This window comes from Hordeum vulgare, chromosome 6H, assembly GCF_904849725.1.
Source record: "Hordeum vulgare subsp. vulgare chromosome 6H, MorexV3_pseudomolecules_assembly, whole genome shotgun sequence".
Taxonomy (NCBI): Eukaryota; Viridiplantae; Streptophyta; class Magnoliopsida; order Poales; family Poaceae; genus Hordeum; species Hordeum vulgare.
This window is the reverse complement of record NC_058523.1, coordinates 147,010,327-147,026,580: the sequence shown is the minus strand read 5'-3', so window position 1 is coordinate 147,026,580 and position 16,254 is coordinate 147,010,327. Positions and strand designations below refer to the sequence as shown.

The window sequence follows — 16,254 nt, the reverse complement described above, 5'->3', positions numbered from 1 at the left end:
CCTCCTCAAATGAGCTCTAGGTCTTCATGAGAAAACAAGTTGGATGCACCCCCACTAGTTCCATTGGAGAGCTTACCTTAGCTCATATGTGCATCCATTACATGGCAATCCCTACTCCTCACATCATACGTCATTTGGCTTTCTCTCGCCTATGGTTGTCCTCATTGATGTGATCCTATCACACCCTTTTGTCTTCCTTCCCCATCATTATTCTATTTGCCATCCTAAGTGCCAACATATCTTGCTTATGCTCATCCATTGCATGAGTGCTCAAAGTTGAAAGGGAGAGGATCATTTTGACTTGTGCCTGACTAGTGGTCCGGGGATGAGTCAAAATAAGATTCTGAAGGAGACCAAGTGTGAAATTTTAGTAGATTGGGTTCTCAATTAAAAAATAGTTTATGATCTCAACCCATCTCCCACTTCTTGCACGCAAACACCATTTGGAGACATTCGAGTCACGGACAACGAGAGCTCTTGCACCTTTATGTTCTTACTTTGCTAAACTCAATACTAGATATAGACTCTTGCTTGTTATTATCTTGACTTGAATTGCATATCTTACTTGCTTTACTTTGAAGTTCTTATATGTGTGTTAGCATGTCAGCACAGAAATTATTATGTTATCATTTATCTACTCGAGGACGAGCAGAAATTAAGCTTGAGGATGTTGATACGTCCCAAACGTATCTATAATTTCTGCTTGTTCCATGATCTTTTGGGTGACATTGTTATATGTTTTACTACACTTTTATATCATTTTACACATATTTGGACTAACCTATTAACTCAGTGCACCCAGTGCCAGTTTTTGTCTGCTGATGTCTACTTAGCAGGGGATTTTACCCAATTTTCCGAAGCCCGAAAAATTCCAGGAAAAATATATAAAAAATCAGCGAAACAGAAGCTTCCACATCACCGAAGATGGACCACACGGGGCCAGGGGCTTCCCAGGAGACCTGCTGGCGCGGCCAGGCCCTAGGTCGTGCCAGGAGGCTGCCTGGGTGGGCCCCACCTCCTCCGGGGCCCTCCTTTGGCCTATATTTAGAGTCCCGAGAGGAAACCCTTACACAACTTCCAGAATCGCGAATTTCTCCATCGTTCCGCCGCCGTAGTGCTTCTGAGATCGGGAGCGTCAGGAGACCTCTTCCCGGCACCCTACCGGAGGGAGGATTGACCTCCGGGAGCTTCTCCATCGCCATGGACGCTTCCCGGATGTGACGTGGGTAGTCCTCCTTGGACCATGGGTCCATGACCAGTAGCTATGTGATGTCTTCTCTCCAATCTTGTGCTTCAATGGTTAGTCCTTGTGAGATGCCCTACATGATCAAGGCATCTATGTAATTCTCTTGGTATTGTTATGCTCAGTTTGTTGGGATCCGATGGATTATGAGATTATGTTCAGATTGTTATGAGTTATATATTTGATTATCCTTTTATATTATGTTCCTTAGTGATTCATGCATGTTCTCTGTTGCTATTTATTGCTTTGCCCGAGTAGTAGATTGTAAGTCCAAGAGGGAGCGTTATGCATGATTGTGGGTTCATGTCCCTCGATGTCTAGCTTGAGTGACAGAAACATGAGACTAGGGGATGTGCTGTTGCCACCAGGGAGAAAACAACGGTGCTTGTGACCATGGTTGCAAGGATTGTTTACCTTACGCATAGTTCGTTAATGCAGTGGTCCATTGCTTTGAGTTTACACTTTGGGTGAGGCTCGCAACTTAATACCAGCGAGATGTTCTGGATAGATATCTCAAGGTGGACGATTAGTAAGTAGATGCTGATGAATAAACGGTCTACTTGTCTTGGCGTACTGCCCATTACTATTGAACCTCTAACTATCAAGTAGCATAATTAGCATTGCGGTGCGTTCATAATTCTGTGAATTGCCCAAGTGTGATTTGTTTACCCAAGCATAGTTGTTTATCGTATTTTGAGAGAGAGACATCACTAGTGAACATCATGTGACTCCGGTCCATATCACCATCATTGTTTACACCTCCATCATTTACAGTTTTCATTTACTTTTTTGTTGCAATAATTATTACTATTCCCGCCGTGTTCTGATCCTTTGCAAACTACAAGACCGGAGAGATTTACAACCTCTCTGTACTCGTTGGGAGCAAAGTTATTTGGTGTGTGTGCAGGTTCACGTCTTCTGTTAGCGCCAGGGTGGGAGACACCTACTTGTTGATCCTAGGAGTCCTCTTGGTTCGATAAACCTTACAATTCCCGTGTGAAGGAAAACTTGCTGCTGACTACATCTCAACCTTCCACTTGGGGTAATCAACAAGGTGCGAGATGTATATACATCATCTCATCATCAGTAATCCACCTCTAGGATGCCTCCACCCTTGGTCGCCGCCCCAAAAGGGGAAACCCTAGGGATGGGCGCCTCCACCCCTTCCCCTATACATACTTAAGGGGAGAGCGGGCAACACCACCTGAAAAAGCCAAGGGATGCCTCTCTCTCCCTCTAGATGTGTTTCTCCTCTAGATTGTTTCGGTAGTGCTTGGCGAAGCCCTGCCGGGACAGCTACACCACCACCAACGTCATGCCGTCGCTCAGCCGGGGAACTCATCAACCACTCTGCCCTCGATTGCTAGATCGAGGAGGCGGGGACGTCATCGAATTGTAGGTGTGCTGAACACGGAGGTGCCGTCTCTTTGGCGCTTGATCGGGAGTTCGTGGAATGGATCGTGATTGGATCGCGAAGACGTTCCACTACATCAACCGTGTCCTTTAACGCTTCCACTAAGCGATCTACAAGGATATGTAAATACAATATCTCCTCTCGTAGATGTTCATCTCCTAGATTGATCTTGGTGAGCGTATGATTTTTTTTTGTTTCTCATGCAATGTTTCCAAACACTTTGCGTCGGTCCCATGCGTCTTCGCCAGGAGGACCTCGTCGTCGTGTGTCGACACGCCAACTGGACCCGATGTGGGATCTGATGTTGATACGCCTCGTCCGCCCCACACGTCTGTATCTTTTGTGGTCTCTCCTCTGCCGCCATCAACACATCCCACCATAGAAGATCCGACCCGCCCAGGTGATCCTGCAGCTTCGGGATTGGCATCTACTGTACATCGAGCTGCAGCTTAGCCCGGATCCTTTGAGCTCATGACAAAGCCACCTCGCACGCGTCTTTGTGCATGCACTATTCAACTTGTTAATTATAAAAATAAATATGGTTTAGTTGCTGCATCTGTTTTCTCAGGAGAACCACACACTATCAGTGAGGCCATCACTGATCCAGGATGGAAAAAGGCTATGGGTGATGAGTTTCATGCTCTTAAAAAATCACACTTGGCATCTTGTTCATGTCATGTCAGGCAAAAATGTGATTGATTGCAAGTGGGCCTATTGCATCAAACGACAGTCTGATGGAATCATTGATCGCTATAAAGCCATACTTGTGGCCAAGGGGTTTAAACAGAGGTATGGACTCTATTATGAGGATACTTCTAGTCCTGTTGTTAAAGCTGCCACCATTCATCTCGTTCTGTCCATTGTTGTTTCCAGATATTGGAATTTCCTCTAGCTAGATGTGCATAATGTGTTTTTTCACGGTGTTCTGGAAGAGGAAGTGTATATTAACCAACCTCCTGGGTTTGAGGATAAAAACAAACCATCTCATATCTACAGGCTATGGTTTGAAACAAGCTCCACGGGCATGGTACTCTCGGTTGAGCTCCAAATTGCAAACACTTGGCTTTAGTCCTTCCAAATCTGATACATCCCTCTTCATTTACAATAAGTCACACACAATTATCTTTGTGCTCATTTATGTGGATGAAATCATTGTCACCAACTCCTCCAATGAGACAGTAACAACTATTTTGCATGATTTGCACTCTAATTTTGCTCTCAAGGATCTAGGTGATCTTCACTCCTTTCTTGGTATTGATGTCAAGAGAACCACAAAAGGTGGTCTTCATCTCTCTCAGGAAAAATAGGCAACTGATTTTTTGAGCAAGGTTGGGTGTGACAATCTTGATGCCACATATCTTTCTGCTAATCCTCTTTTCATGCAAGAATGAAATATATGGAAATTGATTACCACTTTGTCCGATAAAGGGTTGCTAACAAGAAGTTGGAGATTCAGTTTGTTCCCTCAAAAGATCAAGTTGTAGACAGATTTACAAAGGCTTTGCCCACAAGATCGTTTGAAGAGTTTAAGCGTAATCTAAATTTGCGAAGTTCGGATTAAGGAAGGGTGTTAAACATGTCATTTTGTCACATTGTACTATGTATAGGGCGCAACCTTGTGTCTCAAGTTAGGTCTGCTATGAGGTTAGATTAGTTAGGAGATATATGTTTTATTCTTCTCCTTCTCTTATCCCTTTGACCCGTATTTTCTCCGGTGGTTAGCTAAGGTGCCTCCAACCCTGTACGCTACAACCTATCAATATATACATGTGGGTCTCCATGTTTCGGAGATTTAGATACTTCCATATTTCATGCATAAAGATCGAGAACCATGTGGGGTGAATAATGAGTAGCCGGTTTGCATTTATCGACACGACAATCACATATGTGAAAGCAAAGATGATAGAATTCTTGATCTGCCTGTCAAAATTTTTGTAGTTAAGGATATGCTCTACAAAAAATTGTTCATAGTGTCGTAGAAAATCTGCTCCACATACAGGTTATGTCCTTTTCACTAGCCGAATATCAAAATGTTAGCTGAAAAGAACCATTTGCATTTAGCATTTCAGTGAAAGTTACAGATCACTTTCTTTGTATATCGGCAATATTCACGTTGCTCGTGTGAGCTCTTTCAAAAGACCAACCGATAAATCTTAAGATTGACGAAGTCTTCATAGACTAATCAACGATAATGTCGTCTCTCACTAAAGAAACATTGCTTGAAAGTCTAATATAAAATTCAAAAAATACGAGCATCGTATTAAATATAGTAAACACAACCGAGTTGGTTTTACCTTAAAGAATCTAACCATTTAAACCATGCTCAGTTCGCTATATCAACAATTTTTTGGTAAGCTCAACAAATAAAATCAATTCAACGATGTAATAATCTGAAAAATCTATCAAATCCAAACCACATGCAACTAATTCAACAGAACATAGTACGCAACACAAAAGTTTAACCACAAATAAATCTGGAGGTTCATTGACATGGAGAACAGAACATAGGTTTTTCACATGGCCGGGGTGAAACCATTCATAAAGAAAATCTTGATACTAAATTAACTGTATGCATCCTTACTTGATGCAGAGGCTAAAAAGTAAAAATCTCCCCTTTTAACAGGCCTACTGATATACTATTTTATAATTTTATATATAATTAATAAAATAATTACGTGCATCATGTAAATGCAGAAACCTTTTGAAAAATAGTTTTTCACATGGCCTGCCGTGCGCGTAGGCAAAGACAACGTCACACGAGCCACAAAATCCCCGGGACGTCGACGGTTCGCTGTCTCCATCTATCTATCACCACCAAGGCGATTCCCCCTCCAAACATTTCGATTTGTTTTTAGGCTATCCAAACATTTTGATATACCTTTTTTTGGTAACAACATTTTGATATACCTGACGGGACACGTGCGCGCATGGTTTTGATTTTTCGCGTTCCCGGCAGGGCCAGCGTCCACGTCGGTACAGCCCACCGCCCCCCCAAACAAACAGAGTCCATTGCACGCCAATCCTTTTTTTTTTTCCTTGGCACCTTCCTCCCGCTCACGCCGTCGAAGCCGTGAAAGGCGCTGGCCGCTCACGAGTTCCACAGGCGGGAACAAAACTCGAAAGGGAAGCGGGGCCTGGCGCCTCGCGGGGGACGACAGCGACTGAGTCGAGAGCGCCCCGAGGGCACGTTCACGTGCGGCGCCCGCTCTCTCTCATGGCGGGGCCTGGGATTCTGGGATCCTCCGGGGCGCTGTCCCCGGCTCCCCGCCGCAGATCCGGCGCGTGGAGGGGGCCGTCGCACCGGTCGCTGCTGCAGTGCCGTGAGCCCGTGATGCCCCACCACCGCCGCGCCTGCATCCTCCTATATCAGCCACATGGTGCGGGTAGCGGCTTCGAATCGGCAAGGCGGGAGAGGAGGAGATGGGGCAGGGAGAGGAGGAGGAGCAGTCGCTGGCGCTCACGCCGACGTGGGTGGTCGCCTCCGTATGCCTCATCATCGTCGCCATCTCCCTCGCCGCCGAGCGCCTGCTCCACCGCCTCGGCAAGGCACGGCACCCCCGACCTGCTCCCTCCCTACCTATCTGTTTCGCATTCCTGTTATGATCTCTACAGTAATATTTAGTCTTCCTGTTCTGCGTATGTCCCCACATTATTTTATGTTGGTTGAAGTTTTCGATGATAGTATATGCTATATGTAATAAGAAACCTATCTCTCTGCAGGTGCTCAAATTCAATGGCCAAGAAGCACTATTCTCAGCCCTGCAGAGAGTCAAAGAAGGTAGGAGCGTTATCCTAGGATTTAGTTAGATTGCTGCACAACTTCTTTTTATATGCTCGATATCACGGCAAGCGTTCACCTCGATTATCTCAAGCACGGTGGCTACTAGAACCCGAAGGTACAGATCTGCTGATGATCTGTACATGTGCTAGTTGTTTCCTGATTAAGACTGCAATAGCTGAGCTGATTGTAATCAATATGGAAAGAAGCATCAGATACCAACCAACAAAAAATTCCTTGACACACAAAGCAGAATGTCTCGTACCAGTTCATTCTTTCCGTATAAAACTGTCTGTTCGCCTTGCCTAATCTGTTCATTGGTTACTTGTGCAGAATTGATGATTCTGGGTTTCATTTCTTTCCTACTAAGCGTCTGTCAAAATCTCATCAATCGCATTTGCATCCCGGAGAGTGCTGCACGGATCATGCTTCCATGCATTGAAGAGTCCAAAGCCAGAGAAGGTGCTGCCAAACTCTGCAAGAGAAAGGTAGGCCATGAACTGTGAAGATTGTGCTGCCGTCAAGTTTAGTGCCGTTCATTTATTACCTAAATATCTGGTTGTGGCTTCAGTGTCTACTATTTTCCTTTGATAGTACCGTTGATGTGATATTTTGAGTAGCAAAACATAATCACGTGTGTTTAATGATAATTGGTAGACATTGCCAGTCCCAAGAATCGTAAAGAATATTTGCCAGATTGGTCATTCTGAAACATCATTCTTGCCCAGGGTGAAGTTCCCATGCTATCTGAAGAGGCTCTGCATCAGCTGCACATCTTTATCTTTGTACTTGGTGTGGTGCATGTTTTGTTCTGTGTTACAACGCTGTTACTCGGTGGAGCTAAGGTATAACTATTATTACTTGGGATGAATACGTGTTTCACGTGATATGATATTGAAGGTAACACATCTAGGGTAAGCACTTGTAGATGAGAACGTGGAATAAATGGGAGACTGAAATTCAACAAGGAAGACTCGACGAGCGTGAAAAGAGGCCAGGCTGGATGAAACCATCTGTTGTAAGATGGATTGTAAGTAATATAACCCTCTTATATTATGCATTTATGCTTCTATTTTGTTATAAAGTCAACTGTAAATCCTTAATTTGTAATACGAATGACAGTGTCATGAGAATTATTTGGGTTTACCCAAGTAAAATGAAGCTGCTTTTCTGAGCGGTTATCAATTTATTTTCCCAAGACAAAAGTGTTATTAAATCATCTTTTACATCTTAACGTAAATGCCATGGCTGCATATGAAATTAAACAGGGGGAGGTATTGTCAGTAAGTTACTAAATATCTATGAAAAAGATATGTTTCTTTCTCTTGTTTGGGAGACCGAATATTCAATGTGTGGTCAAATTGCTATTTGTAAAAAGTGAGAACACTCGAAGATGGTTCATTGTCAGCTAAGGATAACAATGATCTGGAAAGCTATTATGACGTAACGATATTTTGATGGCATGCGCGTGAAGTGCAGTGCAGTGTTACACTTTTTGTTATTTGAGGTCCCTCTGCAACAAGGCAATATCATGACCAAACCAAACACCAATATAGCCTTTACTGCAATGAAGTTACCACAATAAAACATTTTATGGCTGAGTACCATAGCTTCTGCATAGTTATTGCAATATTTGTGTGCTATATGGAGCATTCTTTAAGTTACAATGTTTTTCCAAATTCAAATTGTGAACTCGGTATATCATATGTATGATTATTCCAAAGGTTTTATTCCTATATTGTTTCAGATTGCATTCTTCAAGCAGTTTTATAATTCTGTCGGTAAACCAGATTATCAAGTACTCAGATCAGCTTTTGTTCTGGTAAGATACTAAGATGTACTGTTCAGTGACTTCTGCACAATCACGAGTGTCCTGGTTTTCCTAGTGAACTAATAGGATACTTGCCATTTCCTCCCTCCCAGCGGCACTACCCAAATCGTCCAGACTTTGACTTCCACAAGTACATGGTTCGTGCCCTAGAGCACGACTTCAAAGAAGTAGTTGGAATCAGGTTAGTATTGGGTAAAGTTGCAACTTGGATTGTTTAAATAAAATTTGTTTGGTTCACCTAATGACACTCACATGCATGCAGCTGGTACCTATGGCTTTTCGTTATCGTCTTCCTGCTGCTGAATATAAATGGTAACTCCTATAAACTGAGAAAAGTCCCCTCGTATATTTGTTTGCCCGAAGATATACTGATCCTAGGAGAACAACACGATTTACACTTGTAACCATGTCTGCGATCGTCATTTCCGTTACCACAAGTTATGTTACTTGGTTAGAACAATTTGAATCACAATAACAAGTAGTTTTTGTTGGAATTATTTGAACTAGCATGTTTTTTCTCTCTCACTGTTATTTCTTGATCTATTGCCAATGCAGGGTGGCACACTTACTTCTGGCTGTCTTTCTTGCCCTTGATTGTAAGTACCTTAACAATTCCATGTCGCTCTAGTAAATACATTCTCCAGTTACCTCCATGGAGGAGTTTCTTACTGCTCGGGGTAAATAAACTTGCAGCTTCTGCTTATTGTTGGCACAAAGCTGGAGCATATCAGCACTCGATTGGCTCAAGAAGCAGCGGAGTGTTCCGATGAAACATCAGGAAACCCCTGGACGAAGCCATGCAAGGAGCACTTTTGGTTTAGCCACCCTAGGGCCGTCCTCCATCTGATCCATTTCATCTTGTTCCAGAACTCCTTTGAGATGGCATTTTTCTTCTGGGTCTTGGTATGTTTTGAAATTATTAACTGCCTTAGTCTGCACTCTGTACTAGATACATACAAGTAGAGAAGCATGGGGTTATCTGACTGATACATTTGCAGGCAACATATGGGTTCGATTCATGCATCATGGAGAACAGATCATATGCCCTCCCCAGACTTGCTATTGGGTTAGTACAAAATCTCCAGTTCTTCCTTGATCTTTTTCCCGTTAGCTACGGCAACTTACGGGCAATTCTGTTTCTGTGTCAAACATGCAGCATCATCGTCCAGGTGCTCTGCAGCTACAGCACCCTGCCGCTGTACGCCATTGTCACCCACGTAAGATCTCGTTCCACCATTGATTTCACCAAGAACACTGCTTGATTGCTTAGCTCGAAACCGAGAGTAGCTGATCGTAAAATCGTTATGGATGGTTGATCGTATCAGATGGGTGGCGACATCAAGCTGCAGGCGTTTGGCGAGCACGTACACGTGTCCGTGCACAGCTGGGCGACGGACGTGAAGAAGAAGGCGACGTCGCTGCCGGCTCATCCGCACCCGCACCAGCACCAACACCCGCACTCGCACCTCCGGATCCCGTTTCTCAACAAGAAGAGGCACAGCGCGCGCGGCCCCGCAACCGAGGAGGCCGCGGCGGAGGCGAGGGCGACGGAGCAGCGAGCCGGGAGCTCCAGCACGCCCACCGCGCAGCCGCAGCAGCGGGCGGACGACCTAGAGGAGATCGTGACCACCACGGAGGAGGACCATCGTCGTCGCAACGCCAGTTTCTCGTAGCTGCGTACATGCTCGCGTTCGAAGTCCTAACGGAAGGCCGGGCCGCATAAGCCGCGTCTCGCTGTCGACGTCGTCATCCGGCCAGCAGGCCCTAGGCCGAAGCGACGTAGTCGCCGCCGCCGACGTCGTCAGCGTGGCGTGCTAGCTCTAAAACCTGCAGGTTAGCTAAACTACTTAGCACACTACCTGGGACATGTTGCTACTGTACTGGACCGTCTCCCATCTCAACAGCTTGAAACTTTGACAATTGCCTCGTGTTACCTTAATGAACCCTTTATGTACTGTGTCAGAGCAGTATATTTAGTTATTTACTCCTATGAGGATTTTTCACTTCTTTTATGAATGATTTGAAAATTACTCACCGCGGCTGCCGCGCCGTAGGATTTTCACTTCTACTTCCTCCGTTCCTAAATATAAGTCTTTTTAAAGATTCCACTAACGAATAACATACGAATGTATATCGACATATTTTAAAATGTATATTCATTCATTTTACTTCATATATAATTTTTTAATGATATCTTTAAAAAGACTTATATTTAGAAACAAATAGAGTAGAATATAGGGGGTGTTTGTTTCCAGGGACTTTTTGGTGTAGCGACTAAAAAAGTCTCTTTTAGTCTCATGTGAAACAAACATGAGAGACTTTTACGGACTAAAAGGTGGTATTTGAGACTAAAGGAAGAAGTTCCTATGAGAGGGTCTTTTTGAAATTTTTTTGACACTTTTTCCAACAATGCTCCTACTTTTAGCTTGTTATTTAATAACTTTTAATACATTACTAGGGATAACATGATCTTTTTGCATGTCATTTGACCTCTAGTCCCTGTTTAGTCCTTGAAAACAAACGGATAAAGACTAGATTTTTTTTAATTTAAATTAAAGAAATCCTGGGACTTCTGAAACAAACACGGTCATAAACACGTATACATATTCTAGTATGCTCTACCGTGCGTACAGTTCGGGCACAGAGCCCTACAAACAAACTAATCAGTCACCCCCCCCTCCCCCAATCTCACGAACATGATGAGTCTATAAGCTAATGTTATCATTCCTATGTTACTATTCATTATGAAGGTAGTAACTTAGACTAATAACATATGCATGTTACTCCTTTATGTTACTCTTCATTGTGAGTAGTCTTAACTTCTGGTGAGTCCTTCACAACACGAACAATATGCAAACGCTAATTAATCATCTTGCTTTCGCTCTAATTAAGGACCAGACTACTAATACATTCAAGATGCTTTCATTTTCTTTTTCGAAACATCCTTGAACAGAAATATTTTTCACTAATTAATTTCCTCATTTTTGTCGTAATTAAGGATCAAATGACTAATACATTTGAAATACTTTTATTTTTTGATCCGAAACAATTTCAGCCAAAATACTTGCCCAATTAATCGCCTCATTTTTGCTCGAATAAAGAATCCCATGATTAAGACATCTGAAATACATTTACCTTGTTTTATGAAGCAAGACATTTTTTAGCCGAAATACTTGCATTTATTAATCGCCGCATTATTGCTCTAATTAAGGATCAGATGATTAATACAACCGAAATAATTTCACTTGCTTTTTGAACCGGAGACATTTTTGAGCCGAAATACTTGCACTTATTAATCACCTTGTTTTGTTCTAATTTAGGATCAAATAACTAATACATTAAAAATGTTTTCACTTTATTTTTTAAACAAACTATTTTTCACTCTAATTAAGGATCAGATGACTAATACATCCGAAATACTTTCACGTCGTTTTTTGAAATGAAACAATTTTGAGACAACATATATACTTGTACTAAATAATCGCCTCGTTTGTCAGTCGTTTGTTGCGGTTTATTTCTTTAATATGTCATTCATTATGGGTCATTTAGTCGAGCCATTAACCCTGTAAGACAATCGGCAAGCAGGTTGGCTTGTTGACTGGTTAAGGCTAATTCCAATGCATTGGTGCTAAGAGGAGGTGCTAAGAATATTTAAAAGTTTAGCAACCAAAGCCTCAATGCATAGGTGCTTAACTTGTTGTAGCTAAGCACACTCTATTTAATGCTTTAGCTACTAAAGTTTTTCATGCATTGGTGGGCTTTCTTTCATTTAAGTATTTTGCCTAGGTTCACGTGCTTGACACCGTTTCTTCCTCGGGTCACCACATCCATCTCTCTCCTCTTAAATATCATGCCACATCAGATTTTTTGTCTACCTGACAGTCTTAGCACATGTACAAGGTGGAGCATTGGGAGGGGCCTAAGCGGCATCAAATGGCTTGACAAATGGCGTCCTGAAGACTGAGAGAGTGTGCAGCTTTTGATTGACTGCACATTTATTTGTCTGACGTTGTACTGCCTGAACTGATACCGTATTTCTTTGTATGCAAATTTATGTAAAGAATAAAAGCTCTTTAATTAATAAAAATGCTACTTTATCTGCCCATCTCAAAGCGTGTGCAGACGAACATGATACAAGGGGCGCGCGCCGCCCGGAGCCAAAAATGCGCTTCCCTCATGTACAAGGCTTTACAACACCCAAATGGAGTGTGGTTTGTGATCGAGCGGGTTGGACATTTATGATCTTGAGGTTACAATTAGAGCCCTTCTTGCAAATGATTGTTAAATTACTAACGAAAGATGGTGTATGACAAACCCTTCTCGGAAGGAAATATATGGGTTTCAATACAATATCTCAAGTATACTGGAAGCCTGGGAATTCTCACTTTCGGACAGGGCTAATGGCTACAATCATGTCAAGCATGTCTTAAGAACCAACAAAAAAACAAAAAATAAAAGGAATCCAATAAGCAACAACCAAAAGGCCACTAACAAGACTTAATTCCATGCCAGCAAAAAAACACTTCACATGGGAGCGGACACATGATCAAAGTACGGCTAGATAGTATTACGTAGCCATCATAGTCTTCACCTTCTTGATCCTCTTATAAGTGCATCTAGTGTCCCTTAGTGATTTTGGTGGATTGAAGACTTATAGGTTAAGAGACTGATATGTTTGTGAGTGTACACAAGTTCTATAAGTCGCTAAGGAGTTTGAGTTATTCGATGAATATCGACCCCTAAAAATGAATGTCTTCGGTGAAGACTTTGGTCATTCCTTGAAGACTTTGATCGCGAAGAAATTGCGAAGTAATTGATATTCCTCATGAAGACATTGAAGATGAGGAATTCGCCGTGTCCTGAAGAAAATGCTATGAAGACTTTGAAGCTTGAAGATTTACTCTTACTGTTTCATTTTCTCATAGGAACACCGTACTGTTAAAGGGGGTCAAGGTAAAAACTAAGGGAAGAATTTCCTCATGATGCTCAACTCAAACCTACACCTACCAGATACTCCACGTGAGGAATATGAGAGACATGAGGACTTTCACAGTTGGAAGTTCCAACCGTTGCCGCGCCGCGCGCCACCTGTCCTAAATCTTATCCATCCAACGGTCATGTCATTAAGGGCATTAATGTCAAATCATGTCGGGATGCTCCGAGGCTATAAATAACCGCCCCACAACCACTAGCTGGTTGGCTGCTCCGAGAGTAACTGACACTTGTCATTTAGAGCAACCCAATTCCTCGAGGACTTTGAGCGAAAATCATCAAGCGAGGAAAAACCCCAAACACCCAAAGCATACCTAAAACCCAAGTGATTGAGCATCACTAAAGAGATTGTTCCTGTGTGAATACAAGGCCTGTTACCTTTGAGGGCTGTGCATCCTCCAGACGGTTAGGCGTTATGGTCTAGAGCATCTAGCAGTCAATTGTGGATCGTCGGGTGACCGAGTTTGTGAGGATTTGGAAGTCTGCCCTGAAGACTTACCACAAGTGTTGGGCGAAGACTGTGTGTCCTTAGCTCAAGGAGAATACGGTAGGGACTGTGTATCCTTAGGTTTCAATACCTAGCCGCTCCAAACCAGAAGTACAACTATCGCAACAGTTGGAACTGGGTCATCAATCACTGTCTTCATCGAGCTATTGGTTCTATTTCTTCAACTCTGTTCATTTCATCAATTGCATGTTGAAGACTTTCATCTGTACTGTTTGAAGAATTTGACTCAAGACTTTCTCCAAATTCCTCACCTCAAATTTTCACTTAAGTTATTCATCACCTTCTTATCATGTACTCGCGACCTGTGCAAACCGAATCTAGCTATTCACGCTAAGAACTTTGTTGTAGCTGTTTTTACACTTCCGTCTTAGTAATAGTTCTGCTGCACTTGGTTCATGACTGAGGACTTTCCTCACTAGGAATTTCCTTAGTGATGAATTTGTAAAAATCGCCTATTCACCCCTCTAGTCGATATAACGCACTTTCACCTCTTCAACGAGGCAACTTCTAAAGACGACGATCACACGCGAACGTCTATGACAGATGTTGGGCTCGGGATGGAGTGTTTACCAGTGAGCTTGTCCCTGGAAGGTGAAGTAGGATCTCCTTCTTCATCAAGGCTCAGGACTCTTAGGTCAGCTAGAATTTTAGTGGGGGCACCCCTCCTTAAGAGGTTGTTCACTGATAATCTCCAATTGCAAGGAATCATCATAGCACTTTTCAAAGATGAAAGTGGTAAGTATGGAGTGTCGAACCCACAAGGAGCTAAAGGTAAGATCAATATTCTCTCAAGTCCTATCTGCCACTGATACGACTCTATGTACATCGAGCGTTTGCTTTTACCTAGAAACGAGAAATAAAATTACATTGTGGGTATAAAGAGGATAGCTTTGCATGGTATGAGAGAACTAAAATATGAAAATAGGTGTTGTCTACATAAAGTTAGAATATATTACAATATATTGCAAATAGCGAGTGTGGAATAATGATGGTATGGTGTATGGAACTGTCCCGGGCAATTGAAAGCACATATGCTCCCTTGGTAGTTTTGATAATTCATGTCAACATACATTCTCACATGGACTAACACTTTTACCTAGTATATTTTAGATATAGTCCACAGAGATCATTGACTAAGGATTGTGTGGATAAGCCCCAAGAAAAAGAATAGGATTGGCCAAGCTTCAAGCAAGAAGACTCTACATTTTATATTTGTGAGAAATCACTTTTGAGTCCATAGAAAAGCCAGTACTATTAAAAGGGGGGGGGGTATTTATGATGAATTGGTTGCTCAAGTGCTTAGAGACAACCATAAAAAATACTAAACATTTCTCTCACAAAATTCTTTGTCCAAAGCCTACACATCAAAATCGATGCCACCAAGAATTCCATTTCGGCCCTACCGATTTTTCGAGAGACAGAACCTTTGCCAAACCCTAATCTCTCGGTATCACCAACTTTCATATCGGTGCCACCGAAAGTCAGTGACCAACTTTTCGGTGTCACCGAGTTGGGAAATAATGTTGTAATGGTTGGATTTTGGTAGATGCCCCCTCCACCACCTCTCATTCGCACAGGAAGCACTTAGAACACACACACAAACACACACACACTTGCCATATACATTTTTGTGAGAAAGAGTCACCTACTCATGTGTTGAGATCAAGATATTCCAATCCATCCATTTGAAACTTAATCTCTAGCCTCCCCAAGTTGCTTTCCACCCAATCAATATCTTCTACCCATGCCAAATCTATGAGAGAGTGACTAGGTGTTGAGGAGACAATCTTTTGAAGCACAAGAGCAAGGAATTTATCGTACTACCGCATCTATTACCTTTTGGAGGGTGGTGCCTCCTAGATTAGTTAGGTGTCGCTTGGGAGCCTCCTACTTCGTGTTGTGGAGTTGAACCAAGAAGTTGGTAAGGGCAAGGAGATCGCCTACTTCGTGAAGATCTACCCCGAGTGAGGCTAGTCATGTGTGGACAATAAGCCATGGTGGAATAGACAAGGCCGCTTCTTCATGGAACCCTTGTGGGTGGAAGCCTCCGTGGACTCTTGCAATTGTTACCCTCTGTGGCTTGAATTATCCACTAACGTGGGCGTACGATAGCACCACCTATCGCGATCATGCCAAAAATCACTATGTCCATCTCTGCGTTTGATCTTTGTAAACTCTACTCCTTACTTACACGTGCAATGTAATTTAATTTTCGCTGCCATATATGTTGACTAGCATGTGTAGGGTGCACTAAACTTGTCAGAATTGCTAAAATATGCCAACCATTAAAATTGGGAAGAGGCTAGGATTTAAATTTATGCAAGTAGTCTATTCACCCCCCTCTGGACATCCCTCGATCCAAATACAATTGATAACAAGATCGGTAATCATTATTGCAATTTAATATGAGGGAGAAGCATGAGCTAACATACTTCCCTTGCTTGGATCATATGAATTTATGATTGGACCTCTAGAAGCATCCGCAACT

The 16,254-nt window shown here is 42.6% G+C and overlaps 1 protein-coding gene across 1 annotated transcript; it reads left to right on the top strand.

Moving 5' to 3' along the window:
* The first annotated feature begins 5,767 nt into the window (after positions 1-5,767).
* Positions 5,768-10,269, top strand: LOC123403394 (MLO-like protein 13). The gene is made up of 13 exons (XM_045097330.1): positions 5,768-6,203; positions 6,378-6,435; positions 6,769-6,923; positions 7,164-7,280; positions 7,364-7,465; positions 8,183-8,257; positions 8,359-8,447; positions 8,529-8,578; positions 8,822-8,862; positions 8,960-9,169; positions 9,265-9,332; positions 9,423-9,483; positions 9,592-10,269. Exons 1-13 carry the CDS (start codon positions 6,078-6,080, stop codon positions 9,937-9,939), a joined length of 1,500 nt encoding a protein of 499 aa, XP_044953265.1. The 5' UTR covers positions 5,768-6,077; the 3' UTR covers positions 9,940-10,269.
* The last annotated feature ends 5,985 nt before the right edge of the window (positions 10,270-16,254 follow it).